The 26,475-nt window shown below is 39.3% G+C and overlaps 1 protein-coding gene across 1 annotated transcript; it reads left to right on the forward strand.

Annotated features, from left to right (window-relative positions):
• The first annotated feature begins 63 nt into the window (after positions 1 to 63).
• Positions 64 to 24,980, forward strand: IFNAR1 (interferon alpha and beta receptor subunit 1). Its single transcript, XM_070750353.1, has 11 exons — positions 64 to 360; positions 4,395 to 4,521; positions 5,289 to 5,470; positions 9,728 to 9,879; positions 16,200 to 16,332; positions 17,001 to 17,118; positions 17,461 to 17,660; positions 18,775 to 18,923; positions 20,099 to 20,243; positions 21,627 to 21,769; positions 23,792 to 24,980. Exons 1-11 carry the CDS (start codon positions 294 to 296, stop codon positions 24,026 to 24,028), a joined length of 1,653 nt encoding a protein of 550 aa, XP_070606454.1. The 5' UTR covers positions 64 to 293; the 3' UTR covers positions 24,029 to 24,980.
• Positions 24,981 to 26,475: the final 1,495 nt, after the last annotated feature.

Genomic DNA, 26,475 nt, shown 5'->3' on the forward strand with positions numbered 1-26,475 from the left:
TATCAGGGGTAGGCAAAGTCGGCTCTTTACGACTTGTAGACTTCATGCTAGCTCAGGAATTCTGGGAGTTGAAGTCCACAAGTCACAGAAAAGGCGACTTTGCCTACCCCCGGTCTATGTTGAAGGAAGGGCTTCCTTGCGAGGGCGCTGGGCACACCCTAGCGGTTGCAGCCCGTTTGGTCATGTGACGTGACGGTTCTGGGAAAGGCCCCAATTTGAAGCTCGAGGTTGTCGACCCTAGTCGATGGCTGCTGCTCGTCACGCTTCGGAAGGGCTCTTAGGTGGGACGAGGCATGAAAGAAGGGGCGCGCCTGTGGCTGGTGGTGGCAGCCGTGGTGGGAATGGGGTCGAAAAGCACGTGTAAGTTCCCTTATCTCTCCCTCCCTCTCTGTGCTTCCTTTCTAATCTGCTTTCAGTGGTGACCCAGGCAGGGATGAGCGTCCCTTATTCTGGCCTCGGGCGCGAGCCGCCCACGGGGGAGAGAAAGCTACACACTGAGGAAAAGTTGCTAAGCGCCTCCGCTCTATCGGAGAAAAACAGCCTCATCCCTCGGGATAAGAGAGGAGGAACATTCCGGGATGAGAGCGGTCGTTTCCTCGCCCAGTTTATGAGAAACAGCGGTGTGCGGACCAGCCAACGTAGCGAAGAACTGAGCTCAACGGAACGGAGTGTCTTTTGAAGAAGAAAAATAAAGCAGGGGGGGGGGCTGATAGCCGTAAGAAATAATGGCCCTTTGCAACCGCGGCCCCCTGTTCTCACTTTGGCAAAGAGGAAATACCGGCCTCCCCATGAGTAAACCGCACCATCGGAGTATCAGCACTCGTTAAGCAAAAAGGCTGAACTGAAGAAGGAGCAAGTGTGCAGGATTGGAGCAGGAGGTTGAGGGAATGCAGTGAGAGGATCTGAAGAAGAAGCTTCAAACAAAGCAGATAATCTTTTATCAGGCCGCTGTAAACAAACGGCCCCTCCCTTCTTTTGTGCTACCTGACTGGGACTCAGTTCCTTGCACAGACACAGGAAAAGGCTGGTCCTTCTTTCAGTTTTGGTCGCCACTATGCAAAAAGGATGTTGTGACTCTAGAAAGAGTGCAGAGAAGAGCGACAAAGATGATTAGGGGACTGGGGTCTAAAACATATGAAGAACGGTTTCAGGAACTGGGTATGTCTAGATTAATGAAAAGAAGGACTAGGGGGGGACATGATAGCATGATTCCAATATCTCAGGGATTGCCACAAAGAAGAGAGAGTCAATCTTCTCTCCAAAGCACCTGAGGGTAGAACAAGAAGCAATGGGTGGAAACTAAACAAGGAGAGAAGTATCTTAGAACTGAGGAGAAATTTCCTGACAGAACAATCGGTGGAACAGCTTGCCTCCAGAAGTTGTGAATGAGAGGATATTAATAGGGTGTTAAATATACGATGGATAATTACTAAGGAAATGGCAGTATTAGTTAAAAGCAATGTGACGGGAGAATTTAGAGAAATAAAACAAGCAGCGATAGAAAGCGCTCAGGCGGTAATAGTCTTAGGTTGGAAGGATGCGACAAAATGGACAATGCAAAATTGGTACCGGTACGTGGTGGACCATATTCAATTTGAGATTATGGATAAAAGGATGAATTTGGTTAATGAAACTGATTTGCAACAACTGATGGGACAAGGGGATAGGGTAAGACAATATATGGCGAGTCGAATCTGAGACCAAGCTACAAGGAATAAATTGGAATCACTCTATAATATGTAAACAGATACCTTGCTCTTGAGTTAAAATGGTATACAAGAAACACCCCCAATTTGGTGGTGTGGTGTGAATGCTTGTCTGGTGGTGAGCACTAATCACAAAGCATCTGTTTTAGGTTGTATGAGTGTTTATATCTTTTTAAAAAATCAATAAAAATATTAAATTAAAAAAACTCCAGAAATTGTGAATGCTGCAACACTAGAAGTTTTAAAGAAGATGTTGGATTACCATTTCTCTGAAGTATAGGGTTTCCTGACTAAGCAGGGGGTTGGACTAGAAGACCTCCAAGTTCCCTTCCAACTCAGTTTTGTTAATTGGACTTATGTGACACCCCTCTCCGTGGACTCAGGGCGGCTCACAACATTTCAATAAAAATACAATATGTAAAACACTTCTAAATCCAATTAATAGAAATAATTAATTTAAAATATTTTTTAAAAGCTAAACATTTAAAAATCAAATATTCAAATACATGCTAAAACACCATACACAGTTGCTGTTGTTGTTACTTGTTGTTGTTGTTATGTCAATACAACACAGCAAACGAGATCACTATGCTGTATTTCGTATTTCATCACCAGTCGGGCGCTTCCCAAGCACCTAGGACTGCATGATGTAGCGGCGAATTATGTTTGCCGATCCCAGTAAAGCAGACTTTTGCAATTGACAGATGGAGATTTTGTCAATTCCAATGGTTTTCAAGGAAAGGACCAATGGGACCACTTTCACTGGCTTATGGCAGAGTCGTTGTTGTTGTTGTTGTTGTTGTTATTGTTATTATATTGGGAAGTCTAGACCAGAGGTCTTCAAATCTGCCAATTTTAAGAGTTTGGATTTCAGCTCCCAGAACTCCTCAGCAGGCTAAGCTCAAAGTGCTGCTGCCAGATCATTATCCCCCATTTATATGTTTATTGGACCACTAATTTTTGGACAGATTATTTCTTATCTTTTTACTACTGGTGGTACTGGTAACCCTTCTCTTTTTACTCACTCACTCATCTCTTAAGGCTAGAAAACTCACTCACTCTTTCCAACTTATCATTTTTCAATTATTTTACATTAGTCACTTTCCTTTCATGCCAGATTCTCTCTCTCTCTTTGCTATACAGACATTTCCCACGGGTTCTGTGATGATCTCTTAATCTTTCATTTAAAAAATAATAAATGTCACAAAAGAAGCAGGCTCTTTCCTTCTGTCTACCCTGCATCTGCAAGAAACATGCTATTGGTTTTTAATTTCTTAAAAGTATAGCAACAAACATCCATATTTCTTCCTTTGTGGGCTAACATCAGAGGAAAAGTGAGACAGAAGGAGCGCCTCCCAATGTACAGTCACAGTGGCTAATGTATGTTTTGGCTCTTGTTATTTAATGCTAGAGAATTTACAGAATAAAGGCTGGAGTACTTCATGCTCTCCAGTTAAAGTTTGCAGTTACAGTATATTTTAAATATAAAAGTAAGAAATATATAGAACAAGAGTAAGACACCTGTCAGGGTCTTACAAATTACTTAATTAAGTACAAATTATTTTACATTAGTTCCTCTTTCTTCAAGAAATGTGTCCAACTGCGGCCCAGTGCTTGTCCATGGAATAGATGTTGGGGACTCCTGGCCTAAAAGATTGGAGATAGGTGTAGGAGATTTGGCTACTTTGGGTAAATCTGAGGTGGGAGAGATAAAAATAGTTGACAATTAACTCCTATCAAATATATATGTGGATTCAAGCAGCATGGCTTTTTGTAATTGACAGCCGGCAATTTTGTCAATGCACAGATTTTCTGCTCCAAAGCTTTTTGGCATGAACTCATTGTCCCAATATCTACTAGGACCCCCACTGCCGGTTTAGGTCATAATCTTTCTGTTTCATTTTTCAGATCTTGATACTTTTGTGATCTTCTCCAATTCTTTGTTTTCTATTCTACTATCCCCTAATTTATTTTATTTATTTATTTTATTTTTATTACATTTGTATGCCGCCCCTCTCTGTAGACTCGGGGCGGCTCATAACAACAATAAAACAGATTATTGAGCCGCCCCAAGTCTTCGGAGAGGGGTGGCATACAAATCTAATAAATTGAATTGAATTGAATTCAAGACAAATCTAATAATTTAAAAACATTTTTAAAAAACCCGTTATTAAAGCAGACATACACACAAACTAATACTGTGAGGGTGAATGCCCTCTCTGTGGGCACACGATCTGTTGCCCCAGTTCAGCTCCGTTTGGCATGTGCGCAAGTCTCCCACCAGCCAGCTGATCATTGGGTGTCTGCCGTGCATGCCTGGGGGATGGGATGCGGATGGTGCATGCGGATAGTGCAGGAGGCATGTGTGCATATGGTAGGCATGGAGTATGTGCATGCAGGAGAGAGACATGCATGGGAGTCAACATGCATACATGGGGGTGGGGTGCATACACGGGGGCCATGCACTCATTGCATTTGGGGGGTTTAGGCACATGCACTTTGGGCACTCAATCTGGAAAAGGTTAGTCACCACTGCCCTATGGTAGCATTTATCCACATCACACTGTCTTCTTTTCAACCGATCATATCCGGTGTGTTATGAGTAAAAACATTTATATTCAGAAATCTCATATCATTTTAACCTACTCATGTTTACTTTTACTATATTCTTTTCTAAAATATTCACAGGTTTAACATGTCTAGAACGCCCACAAAATGTTAACATCAGTGTTATTAATGCAAATATTGTACTGAAATGGGACTGGGATAATCCATGTGACCTCAATGTAACATTTTCAGTACAAAAAAACTCCAGGTAAGTATTCATTTTATCCTGTTTTGCAACGCTTTTGAATAGAATTCTATTTTGGTTAAAATTAGGCAGATGTAGCATTTAAAGTTTCTGCTACTTTAAAGCAGGAATAGTAATGAACAACACTATACATGTAGATAGGTTATTGATGGACACATCAAGGCGGATTTATCTGTTTTTTTTAAAAAATGAAGTATGTTTTTCATATATGGGACAAAATAGAATACTGCAATAGGGGATTTTTCCATAATTTTCCATCGGTCAAGGAATGCCAGCTGGCAGAGTCATGGAGAAGAGTCTTTCCTGCCCTGGATCCTGCCCTCTGGAATACAGTGTCCTGTCCTGTCCTGCCCCCTGCCTCCCCACCCCAAGATAAGTTGCACCCTCCCTTTTGGCCTCCCAAAGGGCCTAAAGACTCAATTCTGCCTTGGTGCCTTAATAGGGGTATGGAGGTGTTTTAATGGGTTAAGACAAAATCTCATCTCCTCCCCATGTGGATCTTGCTTCTTTTCTCTCTATATTTGTCAATTTTAATTCAAACTTAAACCTTACCACTTGTTGTTTTAATATTTCATATTGGCATTTTATTAAATGATTTGTATGCTACCTAGAATCTCTGCTGATGATATGGGTGGCATATAAGTTTAATAAATAAATAAAGCTTCCGGGACCAAATATAAAAATATGCTTTCTTTTGTTTTTTTCATGAATGACTGTTTCCCAGCATTTTATTTGAAAATGTATCCAAGACCTTTTGCTTCTTTTTGCAGTAATTCCAGACACTCTGCAATCTGGGCAGCTATTCCTCAATGTCAGAATATAATCGTTAGAGAATGTAATCTCTCGTCAACAATTCAAGATTATTTAGCATCTTATAATGTGACTGTAAGAGTGAACACTCTGAAAAATCACTCTCCTGATGCCTCTTTAGAATTTATTCCTGTTATGAACGGTATGAATCTTTGCCTTATTTACTCGCATTAGAAAACAAAGTTGGTAATTAAATATACATCTTTATTTTACTGTCTCTACAGGCAACAACAGTATCTTAATGATTTTGCTTGAAGTTAGAAGCTAAGTGTGTCAGACCTCATTAGTAGTTGGAGATGAAGATAGACATGACTTCCCTCCTCGTGGCAGAGTGCCAGTAAGAAAATAATTTTATTGTGTGAAAGTTCAAATCATTCTGGAAAACTCCTGAAGTTTTGTTTTGTAATATTCCTGATAAAATAATTTTCTAATATGCATTGGGCCTTCACAGAATAAAATGTATTTTCTTATAAGCATTTGAAACATTCCCTTTTTGTTTTTGGTTAAAACACAGACAAATCTTTTAAAAAATTAAGGCAATAACAATTCTCTTTTGCACTGTTGTTAGAGACACCAAGTGGGATTCTGTGGGGTTATTAGGAGTTGAACTGAGTTGAAAGCATGGGTACTACTACCTTTCTATTGCTACATAATAATCAGAATTTGCCATATCATGAGTTTCTATTGGAATTAAAGAATTTTCCATTTATTAAAGAAGCTTGTCCTTTCTTCTTGTCCCACCATTATACAATAGAAGTTTGGACTTTTCAAGAGATGCTTTGAGGATGAAAACTTTTTATCTTTCTTAAGAAGACAGATAAGGGAATAGAGGAAATTATACTATTTTCTTTGGCAGTTACTCATTATCCCCCATTTATGTGTTTACTTACTTTTGGACAGATTATCAAGTCCTTTCTCCTATCCATTTCTTATCTTTTTACTACTGGTGGTAACCTTTCTCAAATTATTTTACATTAGCCACCTTCCTTTCATGCCAGATTCTCTTTCTCTTTGCTATACAGACATTTCCCAAGAGTTCTGTGATGATCTCTTAATAAATGTCACAAAAGAAGCAGGCTCTTTCCTTCTGTCTACATTGCATTTGAAATCATAGTTCCTCTTTCTGCAAGAAACATGGTATTGGTGTTTATTTAATTTCTTAAAAGTATAGCAACAAACATCCATATTTCTTCCTTCGTGGGCTAACATCAGAGTTGAAAAGTGACACAGAAGGAGCATCTCCCAATGTACAGTCACAGTGGCACTCTGCTAATGTATGTTTTAGATCTTGTTATTTAATGCTAGAGAATTTGCAGAATAAAGGCTGGGGTACTTCATGCTCTCCAGTTAAAGTTTGCAGTTATATTTTAAATATAAAAATAAGTAATATACAGTATAGAACAAGAGTAAGACACCTGTCAGAGTCTTGGGATGACATTTAACTTTTAATGGGAAGTGGTGGGCTCTATTGTTCATGCTCCATTCTGAAAGACAGTTGGTAGGGTTATTAAAAATACAGAGTTAGTGTGTCTTCTGCCATTTTTATATATTCACTGCCTCACAATGATAAGGAATTGGACTGCAAACTTTGGACTGTTGTATCAGAAATCCACAGTACAATTAGAGGCATTTTCAAAATCATTATGGATTATATTTGTTTTAAAATCCATTGTGAAAGACCAACACTAATTATGAATATTGTTTAATAAAACATGGTTAAAAGTATGCTATACTATTGCATAGCATAATGTGTGGACATGATCAGATGTTCATAGTAGTTGCCCAGTGATAGGCTTCCACTGAAACCTGCAACGATGGAATGATATCTCTTTTAAAGGTGGAATGGAGCTCTTGCCCAGAAGTGGATGATCCCAAACTGCCTCAACCCTTCAAGACTGAATATAATTTGAACCTTCTTTTTTTTGTCTTTGATATTTTTAACCACACCATGTTAGTTGTCAACACATTTAATTTTTTTTTGCAACTAGCAAGCTTCCTGTTTTTTGAGGGGGTTCAAACTAGTTCTTCTTCCATTTTACTTTTGTCATAGTCTCAGACTCAGACTCTGAAGAAACTGCTCCAGCTGAACTAGTGCAATGTCAGCTGTAGGGGATCCAAGGTAGGAATCACATGAGTCAGATAATGGTAGACAACCTTCAAGCCCTTAGACTTGGTGAATAGAGCCAAGAATGGAGCAAAGACACTCAATGAAGTTCCTTGCTAAGCATAGGAGTAAATCCCTTAATTACAGGCAAGTGGCATGTTTCTCTCCTGGAAACAACTGTCAGATCTTTTGCTATGATGTCTCCTATTACCCTCATTTTTAGAATAGCTGACAAACTTGCCTTGGGTCTTGGATTGCTCCAGTTGATTCCAGTGGATTTGATTTCCCTTCTCTATGTTCCTACTGAAAGTAAAACTACAGAGGCAAGCTTTCCAAGGGATTCTGTTTTGATTTACATTCCTTGCCTTGCCTGCCATTATCTATTCAGTCTTGAGGACATTGCTATTTTCACCTAGGAACTGAATGGGCTTAGGATTGAAAGCCAAAGCCAAAGGACAAATTTGATCATTCCCTTTTTAAAAAAAAAAAAATACATTTTTCTTTATGCTTTGTCGATAAGAAATGGTTGATTGTCCACAATGGCAACCATTGAGTAGAATTGACAAGTGTCATATTCCAAAGCAGCTATCTTTTCTCTACCAGCTGTCTTTCTTATTTGGGATCTATTCTAACCATCTGAGGCAGCCATGGGCAAACTTATTTTTTCCTAGACTCTTCTTAGTCATTGGGTTGTGACGTCTTTATTGCTACCTTCTAAATTATTAACTTGATTTTTAATTTCCTAACTGTTTCATGGCATAAAGAAGAAAGCTATCCAATATACTCAGGTAGAAATTAAATAAAGGAGAACTCAGTGATAATTCTTGGCTATTGCCAAGGATGCTTGATACTGCCACTGACTTTAGTCCCATCCTACCCTTTTAAGCCACTATTAAACACAATGAATCATTCTATTTGTTGAAAAGTGGAGTAGCAGATGAGCAAGAGGAAGTATGCAAGGACAGGGAATAAGGTATGGCAATTGCTACTGCTCTCATCTTAGACCAAGATATAGGTACTGTACTGCTTCTAAGCAAAGGTGTTGCAAAGTTTTGATAAAAAAGCTACAATAAATATTTAGTTGTAATTTGTTTTTAATGATACTATGTTTCAGTCTGCTGAGCTGGAGACAGTACCTATGGTTGGGTTTACACACTACATCATGCCATTCTTTTAACCATGATTTGTGGACTAATTCATATTCAGGTTTACCTTTGGCATTCCACTATGCTGCAAACAAACCATTTCATCTTACTTTATTTTTGTTTTAATGCTTCCCATGAAAAACTTCAGAGTCAGAAAATGCCTAAAAAATAAACCTATCTCTAAAATAACCCATATACAAATTCAGATTTATGCAACAAATATACACAAACACATGTCTACAAAATTAAAATCTTCAGTTACAACATTCTCTCTTCCTGTGCTTAGTGGCCTAATGTGGATTGCTGTCTTTAATTTAGGATGGGAAAGAATAGAAGCATCTTTATTGGGAAGCAATTAAGATATGATAGTAATAATCAAAACCTCAGCTTCTAAAACTCTGTTAGTCAGATGGATTTCTTGTATAGACAGGATCTGGAGAGCATGGACCCTATTCAACCTGATTAGATAGGCAGATTAATATGAGAGGAGGCAATTCCACATATAACCTAATCCAGCGCTATATAGGACCTTAAAGATAATTGACAGCACTTGCAAACCAAACAGCAACCAATGCAGCTCCTGAAATTATGTGGTTACCAAATGATATTGTAGGAATGATCTTGGACAGGGGTGTCAAACCTGTGTTGTCATGGTGGCGGTTACATGACGTATCATGACTTTTCCCCCCTTTGCTAAATCGGGCATGGCCAGCATGTGATGCCTCCGACCTGCAGGCTATGAGTTTGACACCCCTGATATTGGGAGATGGGGCAAAGAGATACAGCCTAGTGAAGGGTTATTTAGAGGCGGTCTGTGGTTGTCCTGGTGATAATTAATTCCTGGGCTGTTCTAAGGAATGCAAGTTGTAGGCGCCCAACATCAGTTTGGGCAATTCTACTGCAATTTTAGTAGATGGGCTGAGAAACCCTGACAAGGATATTGATAGGGATGGGGAAGAATGGGACACAGTAGTAGGTCCAATGACTCTTTAGGCCTAACCACAAACAAATTCATAGAATTTAGGAAATAGTGCATCTTGATGCCAGTGTGGATGACAATAGTTATCTCACCCTCTTCTCTCTTAGTACAATGTATAAATACTTCAGAGTGAGTACTATTAATCTTTTCTGCTGATATTTTCATATATAGCTAAAGTGGGTCCTCCAAGAATTTCGTTTGAATTTATATATGGAGATGTAAAAATCAATATTATACATCCTGAGGGAGATCAACTAAAAATGTGGCAGCAAGACACATTAAAATATCAGCTAACTATCTGGAAAAAGGCAACCCATTCTAAGGTAGCATTTTTGTTTCTTATATGATTAATATTTGTTGTATGCGTGTGTGTGTGTGTGTGTGTGTGTTTGTAGAAAAATTTCCCAAAAAAGCACCCAAAGAATAAGAGAGAGAAAAAAACCCAGCCCTCACCTGTTTTTGGAAATGGTTCAAGAGTGTATATACACACACACACACACCACAAGGGGGGGGAGGAGACAGGGACGGAAAAAGAGAGGGGAAGTGAGAGGGGGAAGGAATGAGGGAAAAAGGGACGAAGAGTTAGAAATGAGAAACCAATGAGAGAGAAAAGAGGAGAGAAGGGGGGGGTACCCAGAAATGAGAGAGTGGTAGAAATTTGAGGAGGGATGGTTGATTATTAAATATGGTTTGACTATGGAATGATGGTAAAAGATATATTTAGGTGTTGTTTGATATTAGGATGTATTAATTCATAAAATTGGATTAGAATTTTAGAACTGTATAGAACTACATGGGTAAAATTAATGGATGATACATAGGATAATAAATAAGGGGTTTATGATATGTATTGTATGATTTTATGGCTTTGCATTATTAATTTATATATTCATAATATATATATATATATATACTGAGTTAATTATAGTCCAGCCCTCTAAAACCATCCCAATTTCTCATGCGGCCCCATGGCAAAATTAATTGCCCACCCCTGCTCCATGGTCTTGCAGAATGTTGGTGCACCTAGATCACTGCTAGACCTGATGGGATTCCAGAGAGATTGTGGGTATCTAGTGGATTGTTCAGCCTAATTGCCATCTAGAATGGATAGGTGGCATCCCCCAAATATGATCTCAATCTTTGTCCCAATCCTGGGGCACAGCTTTGTTTACTGAGGATGACAGAAAGGGCTCCTGGGGTTATATTGGAGGAGGAATGGAATGAATCTGATTAAATATGGATAAAACTTCATATTAGGGATTACCTGGTGGCAGTAAGGATGCCAGAACATCAGTGTTTCTTCACTCTGATTTAATCTGTAGATAGCTGTCTCATTTAGGGTGACTCATGCCCTAATGGACAAGGATAGATCACAGAACAATCTGTAGGGCTGCTGGAATAAATATCCTGGCTGTCTGCCAGGTAAAGTTTCTCAGATCCACTATGACTTAGGCCCCAACTGCACAAATCCAGTCAAGTTGCAAGGGAGTCAGTGTTGTGGAATGACCTGAGATGAGCTTTAACCAATAAGATTGCTTGGATCTGCATAACTTCATAAATATTTGAGTTTTCATTATTTTTATGCACTCAAATTTATATCATTCTTGCTATATATAAAAAAAATGATGTGGTTGTGTTTACCATATATCATTCTTGCTATATATAAAAAAAATGATTGGTTGTGTTTACCATAGTCAAAGTTCCTTCCCAATTCATATTTTTATTGATCAGCAGAAAGATGTTGGAGTGGAAGAGTGAAAATTAGTTCTGTGTTGTGTTTCTGTTCAGTTTCCTCTCCCCATATTATTAATTTTTCCACAAGGGAAAAGTTCAAAATATGTACATCACTTTTGCCTTATCATGGCAGATGACATTTTGATATGAGAAATGGTAAACACTTCTGCATTGGCATTGGGGTAGCTGCTCTGCTATGAACAATATGGGAATTCTACTTGGAAGACAGATTAGGTATTAATTGCTCTGATCAGTGCCAAAATACTCCCTCCCAACCTCACAATTCAAGAAAGGTAAGCAGTGACATCCCTAGGAAGAGCCGAGTGTCACCAACTGATAAAGGAAGATGCACAAAAGTCCTGAATACAAATGACTACAAAGTCAAGGTGAACAGTTTATTAAAGGATACTGTTAAGTTTGAGGCTTCAAAGAGAGATACTGCCTGCACTTATAAGTTTATGGATTGCCTGCAAAAACTATTGAAGGACAGTGACAGTGTCAAGTCATTATTTTATTTATTTATTTGTTTGTTTGTTTGTTTGTTTTTATTTATTTATTAAAGTTGTATGTCGCCCCTCTCCGTAGACTCGGGGCGGCTCACAACAGCAATAGAAAAAACAATGTAGAATACAAATCCAATAATTAAAACTAAAAACCCATAATTTAAAAAAACATGCACACAACATACCATACATAAACAATATAGGCCTGGGGAAGTTATATCAGTTCCCCCATGCCTGACGACAGAGGTGGGTTTTAAGGAGTTTACGAAAGGCAAGGAGGGTGGGGGGCAGTTCTAATCTCAGGGGGGAGCTGGATACAGAGGGTCGGGGCAGCCACAGAGAAGGCTCTTCCCCTGGGACCCGCCAAACGACATTGTTTAGTCGACGGGACACAGAGAAGGCCAACTCTGTGGGACCTAATCGGTCGCTGGGATTCGTGCGGCAGAAGGCGGTCCCAGAGATATTCTGGTCCGATGCCATGAAGGGCTTTATACGTCATAACCAACACTTTGAATTGTGACCGGAAATTGATCAGCAACCAATGCAGACTGCGGAGTGTTGGTGTAACATGGGCATACCTTGGAAAGCCTATGATTGCTCTCGCAGCTGCATTCTGCACGATCTGAACTTTCCGAACACTTTTCAAAGGTAGCCCCATGTAGAGAGCGTTACAGAATGTTGAGGTGATGAGGGCATGAGTGACTGTGAGCAGTGAGTCCCGATCCAGATAGAGCCGCAACTGGGCAAACATCCCCCTCGCCACAGCTGAAAGATGGTTCTCTAATGTGAGCTGTGGATCGAGGAGGATGCCCAAGTTGCGTACCCTCTCTGAGGGGGTGAATAATTTCCCCCCCCCCAGGGTAATGGATGGACAGATGGAATTGTCCTTGGGAGGCAGAACCCACAGCCACTCCGTCTTATCCGGGTTGAGTTTGAGTCTGTTGACACCCATCCAGACCCCAACAGCCTGCAGGCACCAGCACATCACTTCCACTGCTTCATTGACTGGACATGGGGTGGAGATGTATAACTGGGTATCATCAGCATACTGATGATACCTCACCCCATGCCTCTGGATGATCTCACCCAGCGGTTTCATGTAGATATTGAATAGCAGGGGGAAGAGGACCGATCCCTGAGGCACCCCACAAGGGAGTAACCTTGAGGTCGACCTCTGACCCCCCACTAACACCAACTGCGACCAACCGGAGAGGTAGGAGGAGAACCACTGAAGAACAGTGCCTCCCACTCCCAACCCCTCCAGCCGGCGCAGAAGGATACCATGGTCGATGGTATCGAAAGCCGCTGAGTGGTCAAGAAGCACCAGGACAGAGGATAAACCCCTGTCTTGGGCCCGCCAGAGATCATCCATCAACGCGACCAAAACAGTTTCCGTGCTGTAGCCGGGCCTGAATCTTGACTGCTGAGGGCCTAGATAATCGGCTTCTTCCAAGGACCGCTGGAATTGGAGCGCCACCACCTTCTCAACAATCTTCCCCATAAAGGGAAGGTTGGAGACTGGTCGATAGTTGTTAAGAATGGCTGGGTCCAGGGAAGCCTTCTTGAGGAGGGGGCGCACAAGTGCCTCCTTGTAAAGATCCGGGAAGGATCTCCTCCCCAAAGAAGTGTTGATAATCTCTTGGACCCAGCTCTGCGTCACCTCCCTGCTGGCCGAGACCAGCCAGGAGGGGCACGGATCCAGTAAGCAGGTGGCGGAACTCACAGCTCCAATGGCCTTGTCCACTTCATCAGGTGTCACCAGATCAAACTCTTCCCAGACAGGTGGACAAGTACAGGCCCCAGTCACCTCAACTGACTTGTTGTCAGTCGACTCTATCCAATTGGAGTCGAGGTCCGCCCGGATCTGGGCGATTTTATCAGCAAAAAACGTGTTAAAATCCTCGGCACTATTCCTCTGGATTCGAGGAGGTCGGAGGGCGAGCAAGAAGTGTGGTCCCTGCAGAACAGCCCATCGCTCCTAATGCCTTCCCTCCATGAATCCGGAACTGATTCCAAGGCAGGCTTGCAGCTCTCGAGCGGACTGCTGGCTTTGTTCAGTAGCCTTAGAAGGCAGATTTGTCCCAGGCTTTAGAAGGCAGATACTGGCCGAGGTCTGTCCCCACCAGGCTCTTTCCAATATAGGCGGTGGGCCAGGCTGTGGAATAAGCAGGGGGAGATGGGGGAAGGTGCATGCTTGCTTCATTGTTTGCTTGCAGCCACAAGGCTGCAAAGGAGGTGGGGATGAGGGAGCCTCAGCGCTGATGACCGCCAGCCGCCAGCCCCAGCTGCTGCAGCTGTGGGCTTCGCGGCCAAAGGCTGAGCAGAAAGAGCGTGGTGCCTGAGCCAAGGTGGGCTGGGGAGGCGTCTGGCCCTGGCTGGATGGGGGAGCATTCTAGGGCCGCCGGGGACCATGCAGCAAGGGTGCGGTGATGTCAATGAAAGTAAGCAAGTTCATTCATCCCATCAAAACATAGTCATAAATATCATATTTTCAATAAAATAAATATTTGAAAATTAAATTATACAATTCTATAATTGTTTTATTTAACATATATTATAACATGAAATTTAAAGGTATTTCCTTGCCTACCTCTTATGCCAGTGAAAGCATTAATTTATTCATAAAGTGGATTGCATGAATTTATCTTTTTAGGAATCTGTTTCGGAATTTGAGTACCTCTATGGTTAGATTCATTAACTATTGACAAAATGCATAGTGCCGCTCAGGCATGAAAATTTGTTTGTTTATCTATCTATCTATCTATTTATCTATCTATCTATCTATCTTCTATCTATCTATCTATCTATCTATCTATCTATCCATCTAGCTATCTATTTATTTATTTTGACTTCTATGCCATCCCAAAGGACTCACCTAATGTGCCGCTCAGACACTATGCTTTTCCGCCCACACAGAAAAAAAATTAGAGGGAACATTGCCCATCACACCAGTAACTCATAGGACATAGTCAGCAAGGTTCAGAAACTAAAGTGAACCATGATGAAACAATAGTTTTTTTATGATGTCACTTTTCAGTTGCTTTGAAGTAGTTATAGGGGTGAGGAAACTAATAAAAGACAACACATCAGTGACAGAGCCAACCTTAGCCTAGACTGCATATGTAATATGCTGGACCACCATTCTGTTTCAAATACAATAAAGACTTTTTTTTACAAAGAAAAGCACTGCTGCGCTATGAGCACGTCTGTTGTTCCTAATTGCGGTTAATGTCTACATGGAAGAAGTAGAATCAAAGGGCTATTCCTTCTTTCACAGGAATTTCACAAACTCAATGGTATACTGTAGATGTATGGAGCATACCTGGGTCAAAGTTGAAACAGAAATGGAAGCCTTCATTAAACACATAAATATGTGGAAAGCAACATTAAGTTCACACCAGGGAATGTTAAGCTATTTTCTGAATTTGATTTATCTATACAGTGGAACCCCGACATAAGAGCTGCTCTACTTAAGAGCAACTCGAGATAAGAGCTGGGAGGGGAGAGATATTTTTGTTCTACTTACAAGCCCAAATTCGAGATACAAGCGCCAAGGAGCTGTCTCCTGAAGCCAAACGCTAACTTCCGCGTTCGGCTTCAGGAGACAGCTGCGAAGCGGCGCGCGTGTTTTAAAAGGTTGCAGCCGGCCTGGGGGGCTCGGGGGGGTGCTTGCAGCTTTCTTTCTTGCTCTTTTTCTTTCTCTCTTTTACCTTCCCTTCCTCTATTCTTTTCTTTCTCCTTCCCACCTTCTTCCCTCCCTCCCTCCCTTCACTCATTCCTCTCTTACTCTCCCCTTTCATAAGTTTCCTTGCTTCCTTCCTCTGTTCCTGTCCCTTCCCTCTTTCCTTCCTTCCTTCCCACCCTCCGTCCATTCATTCACCCATTCCTCTCTTGATCGCTTAAAGCCGGTCCCTGGTGCAAAAAGGGTTGGGGACCTCTGTCCTACAGGATTGGGTGGCAGAGAAGTTGAACATATGTAAATTTAAAAGTTTAAGAAAGTTTACAAGTTAAGTGAAAGAAACTTCATTATTCATTTATATGTACATGTACATTTCTTCATTAAAAACATGTCTTTCTGCATAATTTAGACTAACTTTGTGAGTTTTTTGAGGGCTGGAACCAATTAAAATTATTTACATTAATTCCTATGGGGAAAAGTCGTTCGAGATAAGAGCTGCTCGACTTAAGAGCCCAGGTCCGGAACGAATTAAACTCGTATCTCGAGGTACCACTGTACCAGTGTTTATTCAAGTTCGGCAAATTTAAGATATCAACTTACCCATGTTTAAGCCAATAACGTATCTTATTTTAACTTTCTGCAACCAGACTTGTCAACATTGCTGTATTGCAATAATAGTGATACAATTACTACAATAATAATTAACAATAAATTCAATTGTTTCTAGGAAAAATCTGTTTTTCCTGGTGAAATCCTTTCTGATCTTGAACCAGAAACTATTTATTGCTTCAAAGTTAGAGCACTTGTGGATGGTCATGATTCTCTTTACAGTCCCATGCATTGTATAGAGACTTCTAAAGGTATGTATTTCTATGTTTTCATTTTAAACATGGAAATCCCTTGAAACCCGCTTTAAAAAAACATAGCATTTTATTTGCAATAATATGGCATTTAGAATCAGGTTTTCTTCCCTCTAATCTACTGTAATCAAAATATGGGGGGGGAGTTAGTCTGACTATCTTACCTATACCCCTTTCTACCAATCTCTTGGAGATTTGTCTGATACAATTATCAAAGTGGATACCTTAAGGAGTGTCCTTTAAGGCCTGGTAAAGGGACAGGGATGGTTCGTAACTATAGTATATTTTATTGAGCCAAGAAAGTAGAAACTCAACAGCACTCTACTAACATATTTCTTAACAGAAGCTAGATGGCTGTTGAAGAGTATATACTATTTATTTTCTTCTCAAAAACTAGTGTACAAGTTTAGTAAAGCCTAAATCTACCAAAAATGTCAAATTCTGAAAAGGGGAGAGGCTACTTTGTTTTCTGCAAGATTGTAGAAATCTGATGGGAACAGGAATTTGCTGGTATTGGGGAACCTACGTTTAATATGGTTTACTGTAATGTAAGAGGCCAACACAACTCTTGCTTCTTGTTTAATTGGTTTAGAGATTTGTCTTTATCCCTCCATTCTTGCTATTTTTATTTAAAAAAAACTATTTCAAATTATTTTTTCTCCCTTTAGTTTGGCGTGGACTACCTCGTATTGAAAATCTTCAAATTCATAGCTTGAATATGAAACATCTTTTATATTGGGATAATCTATATGATGGAAATGTGAGCTTCATAGTACAGCTGCTTCCGTAAGAATCTTTATTATGTATTTCTTATTTTCATATTGTACCTCATTTCTACTATTTTTATTGTTTTGAAGCATGTGTGTGCGTGCTGAAATATTTGAAGATTAGTAGAGGGGTGCATATGTATATGTGCTGCTGTAAGAATGATGACTGCGAAGTGACATCATTGGCAGGGCCGAAGGACGTTTAATTGATAACAGACATTATCTATACATATGACAGTATAACATATTCCACTGTTTCTTGTCCTGCCAAAGGCAGAAAGATAGAATTACTTTTTGGTTAGAGTTGGAATATAATGTGCTGGTAAGTATATTACATTCAATTAACTTTCTATTCTTATAGTGGATACAAAGCCCGTCATTCTCTTGATATTTCAAAGGACTGGAAAAATGCATCTGAATGTGAAAATATCCAAGCTACATTTTGTGATCTCTCATCTTCCATTGGCTCCAATGGAATTTACTATCTCCGTGTGCAGGCAATACATCATCAAAACAAGTCACCTTGGTCTAAAACCTTAGAATTTAAACCTAACGAACAAAGTAAGTTTCACTATGTACATCCATTCTATTGTTGCTTATGAATACAGTAGTCCCTCGCTATACCGCGCTTCACCTACTGCGGCTTCACTATTGCGGGTTTCTGAGGAAGTCGATCGGCAGATTTAAACAGCCCGCCGAACTCGATCGGCAGGTTTTTAAAAAAAAAATAATCTAAAATTGTAAATACTGTATTTAAATACTGTATCTAAAATAAATACTGTGTGGGAAGGGTTTATAAACACTTAAAACAATGAAAACTTACCAAACAATTACAATATAAATACTTAAATAAGTACTATCAGTCGATAAATTCCCCATCGCGGATTTCATCTATCGCGGCCAGGTCTGGAACGTAACACCAGCGATAGGTGAGGGACTACTGTAATACACAAATACATAATATTGTTTATCAAAATTTCTGAAGTGCAGCTTGTAAATAATGTGTATTTCTGTATACAAAAACATACTTACTGTAAAGCACAAAATAGCTTTATGTCACAGCAGAGCTTTTTAAAAAACAAGTATAAACTCTCCTTAAGTAATATGCAGGATGGGCAGCTTATGGCCTTAAATAATTTATTTGAACTCTTCCTAGTAAGCACGGTAAATGAGGATGACTTTTCCAGACTAAAAGAACAAAAAAAAATGTGGTTGGATGGTTAAGTTACTTACAGACACTGAAGTGCCCATTCCCTTAAAAGTCCTTGTACAAAATGATTGGCTCATAATTTCCATTTGGGAAGAAAAATCATATCATCCCTTGCACTCTGCTTAGTAACTCAATTGGACTCAAAAACCAGGCAGAACAATAAAACTGAATTGATACCAACCCACTCCAGTTTGAAAATGGTTTCTTAATTGCCTGTAATATCAGAATCCCTTTGAAGTGAATGGAAATGTGGTCGCAGTATTTCACTATGAATTGCTCCTGCAAATCTTCAGTTATATCAAAAGAATGTAATTATAATTATACAACTATCCTACAGGCAGAGACTGTTTAAAAAGTGCTTTTAAAAAAAAATCTTTTGAAATAGAAATTTTGCTGTAGTTTTAAAGTTTTAGCTTCCAATATTAGGCATGTTAAAAGTGTAATAAATATGAAATTATTTTAAAGGTAAAATGGGCCCGCCAACTGTTTCAGTCAATGCCAGTATGAATTCAATTAATGTTTTCATCACTTCTCCTGGAAAATCTGAAAACAACCCAATGAGTGATATATATGAACTGACTTACAATGTTTGGTATTCAACTTCATCTACCGAGGTAACATTGTTATTGTTCAAGAGCAAATGCAATATTTGATACTTTTTCTGTTTTTGCAATCCAACTGGACCACTTGGAAGATGATGAAGAAATTACTGGCATGCTACTAACAGAAATGGCAAAATACAGCTTTTATTTCCACTTGAACTATTTCAACATTGAGTCCAATAAAATAATGTCTTGCATTTGCAGGCGTATGTATGTCCTGACAAGGGGCGGATTCCTATTACTGCCACTACCAGTGTACTACATGCGCAGTTTCAGTTTTCTACATGCACATGCGTGCGTCCCTGCGTGTTTTTGCTTCTGCGCTGAAATCTTGTGAAGGGATGCGCATGCGTGCGAAATTTTGGCTATTTTTTTGCTTCCGCGCATGTGCAGCATTCACTACCAGTAAGTTGTCTTCTGCCATACTGGTAGCAACCCTCTACTGGTCCTGAGGACTCATTCTTAGAAATTATATAGTTCACTTCTGCAGAACATGCTGTCATTGGATTCCTCTTCAAAATATTTTATGGACTTTGTTTTGGAAGATAGTTACCTATTAAAATTGCAAATTGTTAAGTACATGCCAACAGTGCAGTGCATTCACCCATGCTTTTTCAGATAACATTTCCACCAAATAATTGACTAACCACATAGCAGTTTTCAAATACACGTACAGCCACACAAAAACATGGCTGTTTTTAAGAGCTACTGTATTTGTGCTTCTGTATTTCTGTATTCAATTATTTGAATTATTTTCAAATAATTTTCAAGTTATGTACAAGCATGGTTAATGTATCTTTTAAAAAATGAACCCTTAAATCTTAATGTATCTTTTAAGAAATGAATCCTTAAATAATATCGTACAATTTTGCCTTTTCAATTCAATATCTTCAAGTGGAAAGTTATAACTTTGTCATCTGTGCTGTCTTCAGGAGAATCAAACATGTAAAACTATCGTCACAAATACTGCTAACTAGAAAATAGAGCCAGTGACAGTCCATCAGTTGTCACCAGTATTTTCCTATTCTTCATATCGATTGACCCATATTTCTGCAATTATACTTTATATTGCTTCCAATGATAAAATATTTTTTTTCAGAATTTTTTACAATTTACAATTGGTCTGGGTTATCCATGTATATAATCTATGTATATACTGTATAACCCCTTTCTTGTTTTTTTTGCAGAAGGAACTAAGACGTAAACCATCAGAGTTTATAATCCCAAATCTGCTCTCCTCAACAGAATATTGTTTAAAAGTGCAAGCTTTTTCTGAAACATATAATAAAAGTAGTGCTTTTAGCAATGAAACTTGCATTAAAACAGCCAATGGTATGTTGACATTTGATTTGGAATATCTTCTATCTCTGCTCGCATTTTTAGTATTTATATTGTGTTTGTTAGGGTTTCAAAGTGTAAAATTACATTAATAACTTTTAAAAGAACTGCAACTTCAAAATGTTTACAGATCTGAAAACAGATTTTTTTAAAACAATGTAACTGTGACTCTTTGGAATGGTTTTGAGAAAGATTTAAAAGGATTGTATTTCATAATATGGCAGGTTCAGTAAGAAGCTATTTTCAATCTTACGTTAAATGCATATTTATTATAAAGCATGTAATCATTTTATTTGAAGCTTTTACTGAGACAGAATTGTACTCTCAGAGCGCGTATACATTTGGATGTCCTTATTTTTGCATAAAAATAATTTGTTAGTCATAAATCTGGCAAATGTTGAAGGAAGCTTTTTTGAATCTGTCATAAATTTGAATGGTTGTTAAAAAATTGACTGTAAATTGAGGACTACCTGTATTTTGCCAGACTTCCTTGGAGTTGTGTCTAGCCCCTTTGTTAGTCATATTTCAGAAGGAATTGAAAATTTAATTCTGGTGAGCTTTCAGACTTGGAATGCCCTGTTTCTGATATATATTTGCAAGCTACTTTATATTGTGTTGGGAAGATGGATAATATTTTACTGTATGGCTTGATTTTGTATGTTTACAAATTGACCAATAGTAGTATGAGTGCTATAAAAAGCTGTGAGTAGCTAAACACTGCTGTTGGTAAGCTTGCTATAAAATTACATTTACATAAAAATATAATGTAAATCTTTCATCTGCTCTAGATGATGAATGCTTGCTACAGGAGTTATTTTCATGGGAATGAAACTGCTGACTTCTACTGACAGAGGGGGAAGTAATTCTGTTGAGTTTCATGGATCAGTTGCTTCTGATCAGAGGTTAAATCCATCAGGTTCTGACCAGTTTGGTAGCAGAGGTTTCGAGTAGTTCAGCGAATCGGCAAATGCCACCTCTGGCTGGCCCGAGAATGGGGAAGGAATGGAGATTTTGCAGTATCCTTCTCCTGCCATGCCCACTAAGCCACACTATACCCACCAAGTCACACCCATAGAACTGGCAGTAAAAAAAAAAAGGATTTTACCACTGCTCCTGATAGTAACAAGACTAAAATGTTGAATTGGGTACAATGGAAATATATTGGGGAAGATTTTAGGATTCTCTATCCAAACTACAATAAGCAAAAATAGAAGGGAAAAAACTTTAGGTGTGTATGTAGGCAAATATATAATTCTGTCCTGTGTGATACAAGCCATCAAGACCATCATTTTCATTTATCATTGAAAAGAAATCCTCTTTGTTTTCTTGTGCAACCCAATTTCACTCCATTTAGCTTGATTCTCTTTTTTTTTATAGGAAAATCTTCAGACTCCATCCGCCTAATTAGTTATTGTGTCGTGCCAATGATAATAATATGTTTCATCATTGCTATTTGTTATGCTCGGAAAAAGATAAACTATGCATTCTTCCCTAAATGTAAACCTCCAAAGTTCATAGAGGTATTTATCAACAATTTAACATATTATTGAAAATAAATAAAATTAAAATAATTGTGGAAAGGTAGACTAGAAGCATCACCTATGTTCATGTGGAAACTTCTACAATTCTGTTGGGAGTGGGCACATACAGATTTCTGTGAGAATGCTGCTCTGTAGGAGGAAGATACAGGGTACGTTACAAAAGTAATGCAATTGAATTTCCTGATCAGAGTGGGACTGAAGCACTTGGAGTAGGTGGGGGGGGGGGCGCTAAGCTTTGCCACGAAACCAGTCTCAGTGCTCTCCAAGCTGTGGAAATGGCAGGACATCATTTATTGTAAACCTCTGCACACTGACCATGTCACACACAAAAATGGAATTGACGATCGAGCAACATTACGCAATTAAGGTTTGTGCTAAACTGAAAAAAAATCTCTTGAGACTAACAAAATGATTTGTGAGGCTTACGGGGACTCTGCTCTGTCCTACTCACAAGTTTCGAGGTGGTTAAAGGCCTTTAAGGAGGGTCGGGAAGAAGTTCACGACAAACAACATTCTGGGCGGCCGTCAACCAGCAAAACCGACAACAATGTGGCTTGTGTTCGACAATTGTTGGACTCTGACCGTTGATTGATTATCAAGATGGTTGCCAATGAACTGAACTTGTTGTCTACTGTTGTGTTTCACATTGTTACTGAAGATTTAGTGATGAGAAAAGTGTGCGCCAAGCTCGTGCCCAACCGAGCTGAAATTTCAAGTAAACTTTTGCAACGTATAGAAATTGAACCTGATTATTTGAACAACGTCATCACTGGTGATGAAACCTGGGTTTTTGAATACAACCCAGAAACAAAACACCAAAGTTCTGAGTGGCACACCGACCAGTCCCCCAAGCCCAAAAAGGCAAGAATGAGCAAATCAAAAGTGAAAACAACAATGCCCATTGTCTTTTTCGACAGTAAAGGAGTGGTCCATAAGGAGTTTATTCCTCAAGGACAGACAGTTAAGGCTGCCTACTATGTGGATGTGCTGGAAAGACTCCGAAAAAGGGTCATCAGGACGAGAAAAGACATCTCTGCTACTTTGCAATTCCATCACGACAACACGCCTTGCCACAACGCGCTATGAGTCTGTGAGTTCCTGACCAAACACCAGGTGGCAACGCCGCCTCACCCCCACCCCCATAATCCTGATGTCACCGCAGCAGACTTCTTTTTGTTCCCTCGGATTAAGGCAGCCCTGAAAGGAACCCGTTTTTCGTCCATGGAAGAGATCCAATCAGCTGTGACGAAGGCCTTGTGAGAGATCCCTGAAGACGCCTTCCAGGGCACGTACCGGTCATGGCAGAGTTGCTGGAAAAAATGTGTAGAGGCCCAAGGAAAGTACTTTGAAGAATTTTAAGTGTTTGTGCAAATCTGTTCAATAAATTACTTTTTTAAAAAAATTGCATTACTTTTGGAACGCACCCTGTACGATGACAGATTCATTTGAGGTTATAATTGGCTACTCACAAATACCCCATTCTTTTTTCAAGTACTGCAAATAGCCAAATTAAATATTACACTGAAGTTGCAGCTGTGAAGCCATTCTACTGGGTACTGTAGCACTCTGTATTTCATCTCTCTTCATTTTATTGATGGTTGATATTGATGTTTATTTTATACTGCTGACTAAGTGAAGACAGCAAACTCTAGAATTCCATGAATTCACAAGGCTTTAGATTCTGTTCAGTTCTTTAGTCCTACTCATGTTCAGCAATTGATTTGGCTGTCAATTTTTGTGCAATTGTTTAGATTTTAAGGTATATTTTAGTAATTAGGCTGGTCTGGCTAATGCTGAAGAATTAATAAACTTTTCAGAATTTAACCAGTACTTTTTAAACTTCAGTGAGTTAGCTTAATTCTGTCTCTAGACAATTTTTAATAATGCTTTGTATAGCTTCAGCAAAATTTTATGATACTTTAATAGTTTAAATTAACTTTAAATAAGTTATTTTAAATTTTGTTTACATTTTTCTTATCACTTTATTTTGTCCCACTGCAGAGCATTGGAGAAAAAGATCTGAACAGATTGTATTTCCCAAATGCAGAAGAGCAAACAGACAAATGTGTGGTCATAAATTCCAGCTTTACTCCTCCGTGTAAAGTTAACCTGGATGATGTCAGATTTGACAAAGAGTTGGAACAGATCAGTCAAGACTCAGGAAACTATTTTATTGATGATTGTATCATTTCTGGATATAACGAATCCCATCAATCCTCAGAACTAATAACAGTATAACTGCAAGATAATGCAACCTGGAAATAAAATGCGTGTCAGGGGTGCTTTCGTTCAAAGTCCAGGAAAGAAAGACCCCAGCTGTATGATAGAGAAAGGTGCTTTTACTAGACAAGAACTGAGAGCGACAAAGTGAAAGCAAGAGCTGAGGCAAAAATGTGTAAATGGTATCTAGAAATAATCCCAAATTCCTTCCCACATAAACCCCCAGGCAAATTATACAATCCTGGCACCCCAAGATGTCCTGTGGGCACACGTCCAGATGGAACCTCCACATTTGGTCCATCCAAAGCCGTTTACTTTGAGCAGGCTGTAAACATGTTCATGCAGCCTGGCCACCGTGATGAGAACTTTCATCTTTAAGCTTCTAATCGGACACATGAAGAGACATCTCCAGCATGTCTTCACCCCCCACCCCTATACTTAACCTTCCCTCCTCCCCCCATTTCTATGGCAGCCAAAGCAAGCAGGAAGCATGGCGGCTGACAATGAGAAAACATCATAATGAGGAAAAGTTGGATATTATAGAAATAATGTGTATTACCATTAGTCTATAAAGAACAAAGACCTGTGCCTAAAAATGGGCCATGGGCTGCCTTTGCTGAAAATGATTTTGAGCTTTGTGGCCAGCTGCTGGAAGAACCACTTATTACAAGTGAAGGAACAAATTTGTTTCCTCTTCTTAAATTGCTATAGGAAAAACAATGACTTTATGTGACTGGTGCTGAAATCACTTTCCTGTGTTTATGTATACATACAAAAAACATGACTGGGCATTTCATTCTTACAGTATTAACTGCAGTGGATTCTAAGGGACTAATTATAGGCTGAGCCAGTCTATAGGTGTTTTCAAAATTATTGAAGGAAAAGTCTACTCATCATTTTAAAGGGAAAGAAGGAAGGAAGGAGGAAAGGAAAGAGTGTCTGGGTATACCAAATAAATATATGCAGTGGTTATGTTTTCCCTGTGCTATATATTGATACTTCCCTTGTTCTTCATTGATGAAGCAAGATCATTCTTGGATGTGAAGTAGTTCAACAGAGTAAACTTGTAACAAATGTTAACAACAGAGTAAAAATGTAATCATCTGTATGAGTTATAGGCAGTCTATATAATAGCCACCTGTATGCAAAGCCAAAATATTTTTCTGTAGCACCCTGAACCACTTTTCAACTATGATTGCCAGATATCAGTAGCATAGTTTCCTGCTATTTTGAGCTACAAAATGCATACAAAAATTGTATAGTACTGTACTCCTTTTAATGGACTTAATACAGCTTTAGATAGCACAATCAAATATTCCATCCACAAACTTGGGGGGAGGTGAACACTGGAAAACTGGTATCTGAAGTGCTATTACTCACCGGTCTTCAGTCTGTTCCCCAATATGAAGGTTGTCCACTCTTAATCTTGGTCAAATCTTTTGAATGAAAATTAATGTAAGCAGAAAGTTTTTATTTGTATGGACACCTATTTTCCAATGAATTTCAGTTTTAGCCTGAAAAAAGAAATAAGTTCTTACTGAATAGGAAAATGATTGGGTGATATTTGCCAGTCATTCGCTTTCAGCTCAATTTACCTCACAGGATTGTTGTAGGGAAAATAGGAGGGAGGAATATTATATACAACATCTTCACTTTTATATAGTGAAGATCACAGAGAAGGAGAGGAAGGTAGTGCTGTTTACTTTTTGCATTTGCATTTTTTGAATTCAAGGAGAAGGGGCATTTATAACTGGCTGTTACAGACAATTTTATTAGCAGTTTGTTTTCAAACACAGACCAATCAGATTAGGCTGGGGCAGGATTAGACTGGGAAGTATAAAAGGCAGGAAAAAGCCATTTTAATTTGCACTTCAGATCACAGAGAAGGAGAGGAAGGTAGTGGCCCGCGCGCCTAATGGCGCGCGAATCATATAACTATAAACCAAAATCAGCAAAGTTTGGTAGCAATAGGGGTTGTTGATTTTCCTGCTAAGTACTTGTATTTCAATACATTGTTAAGATGACTGGCTTGGTGCAGTGTAACATTTGTTTGGCTGTTGTCTTCCGTACTACCTTGTGGAACTTGGGGTACTGCCCTCTTTGCATAAGGACATCTAGGTTAGATGGCGAGATCTCTAGATTGCAGTCCTTAGTTTGTAGCTTGCAGTCAGAAGTGGAAAGATTGTCCCAGCCACGTGCTGTAATGCAGCCATGTGTCCAGCCTCCACTTCCACAGCGCCCCCCGAGGAGGAGGGCTGTGTGGACAACTGTCGGTTCAGGAAGATTGCGTGCAGTTGAGCAAAAACATAGCAATTTTGGTCTCTCTGTATCGAATTCCTATAGTGTTCTTGCGGATTTAAATAGTAAGGATGTTGGAGATATTAGCAAGGTCCCTCAGGCAGAGAATGAGGGGATGTTCAAAGGGGAAGTTGTCGTAAATGTCACCAAACCATCAAGTACAGTTA

Source organism: Erythrolamprus reginae, chromosome 4, assembly GCF_031021105.1.
Source record: "Erythrolamprus reginae isolate rEryReg1 chromosome 4, rEryReg1.hap1, whole genome shotgun sequence".
Lineage (NCBI taxonomy): Eukaryota > Metazoa > Chordata > Lepidosauria > Squamata > Dipsadidae > Erythrolamprus > Erythrolamprus reginae.

Excerpts from the sequence above, each read along its gene's own strand:
- IFNAR1 (XM_070750353.1), top strand. The coding sequence starts at position 294 with ATGAAAGAAGGGGCGCGCCTGTGGCTGGTGGTGGCAGCCGTGGTGGGA. Across the intron at positions 5,471-9,727 it reads ATTTATTCCTGTTATGAACG|CTAAAGTGGGTCCTCCAAGA; the intron begins GTATGAATCTTT and ends TTTCATATATAG. Across the intron at positions 17,119-17,460 it reads TTCATAGTACAGCTGCTTCC|TGGATACAAAGCCCGTCATT; the intron begins GTAAGAATCTTT and ends CTATTCTTATAG.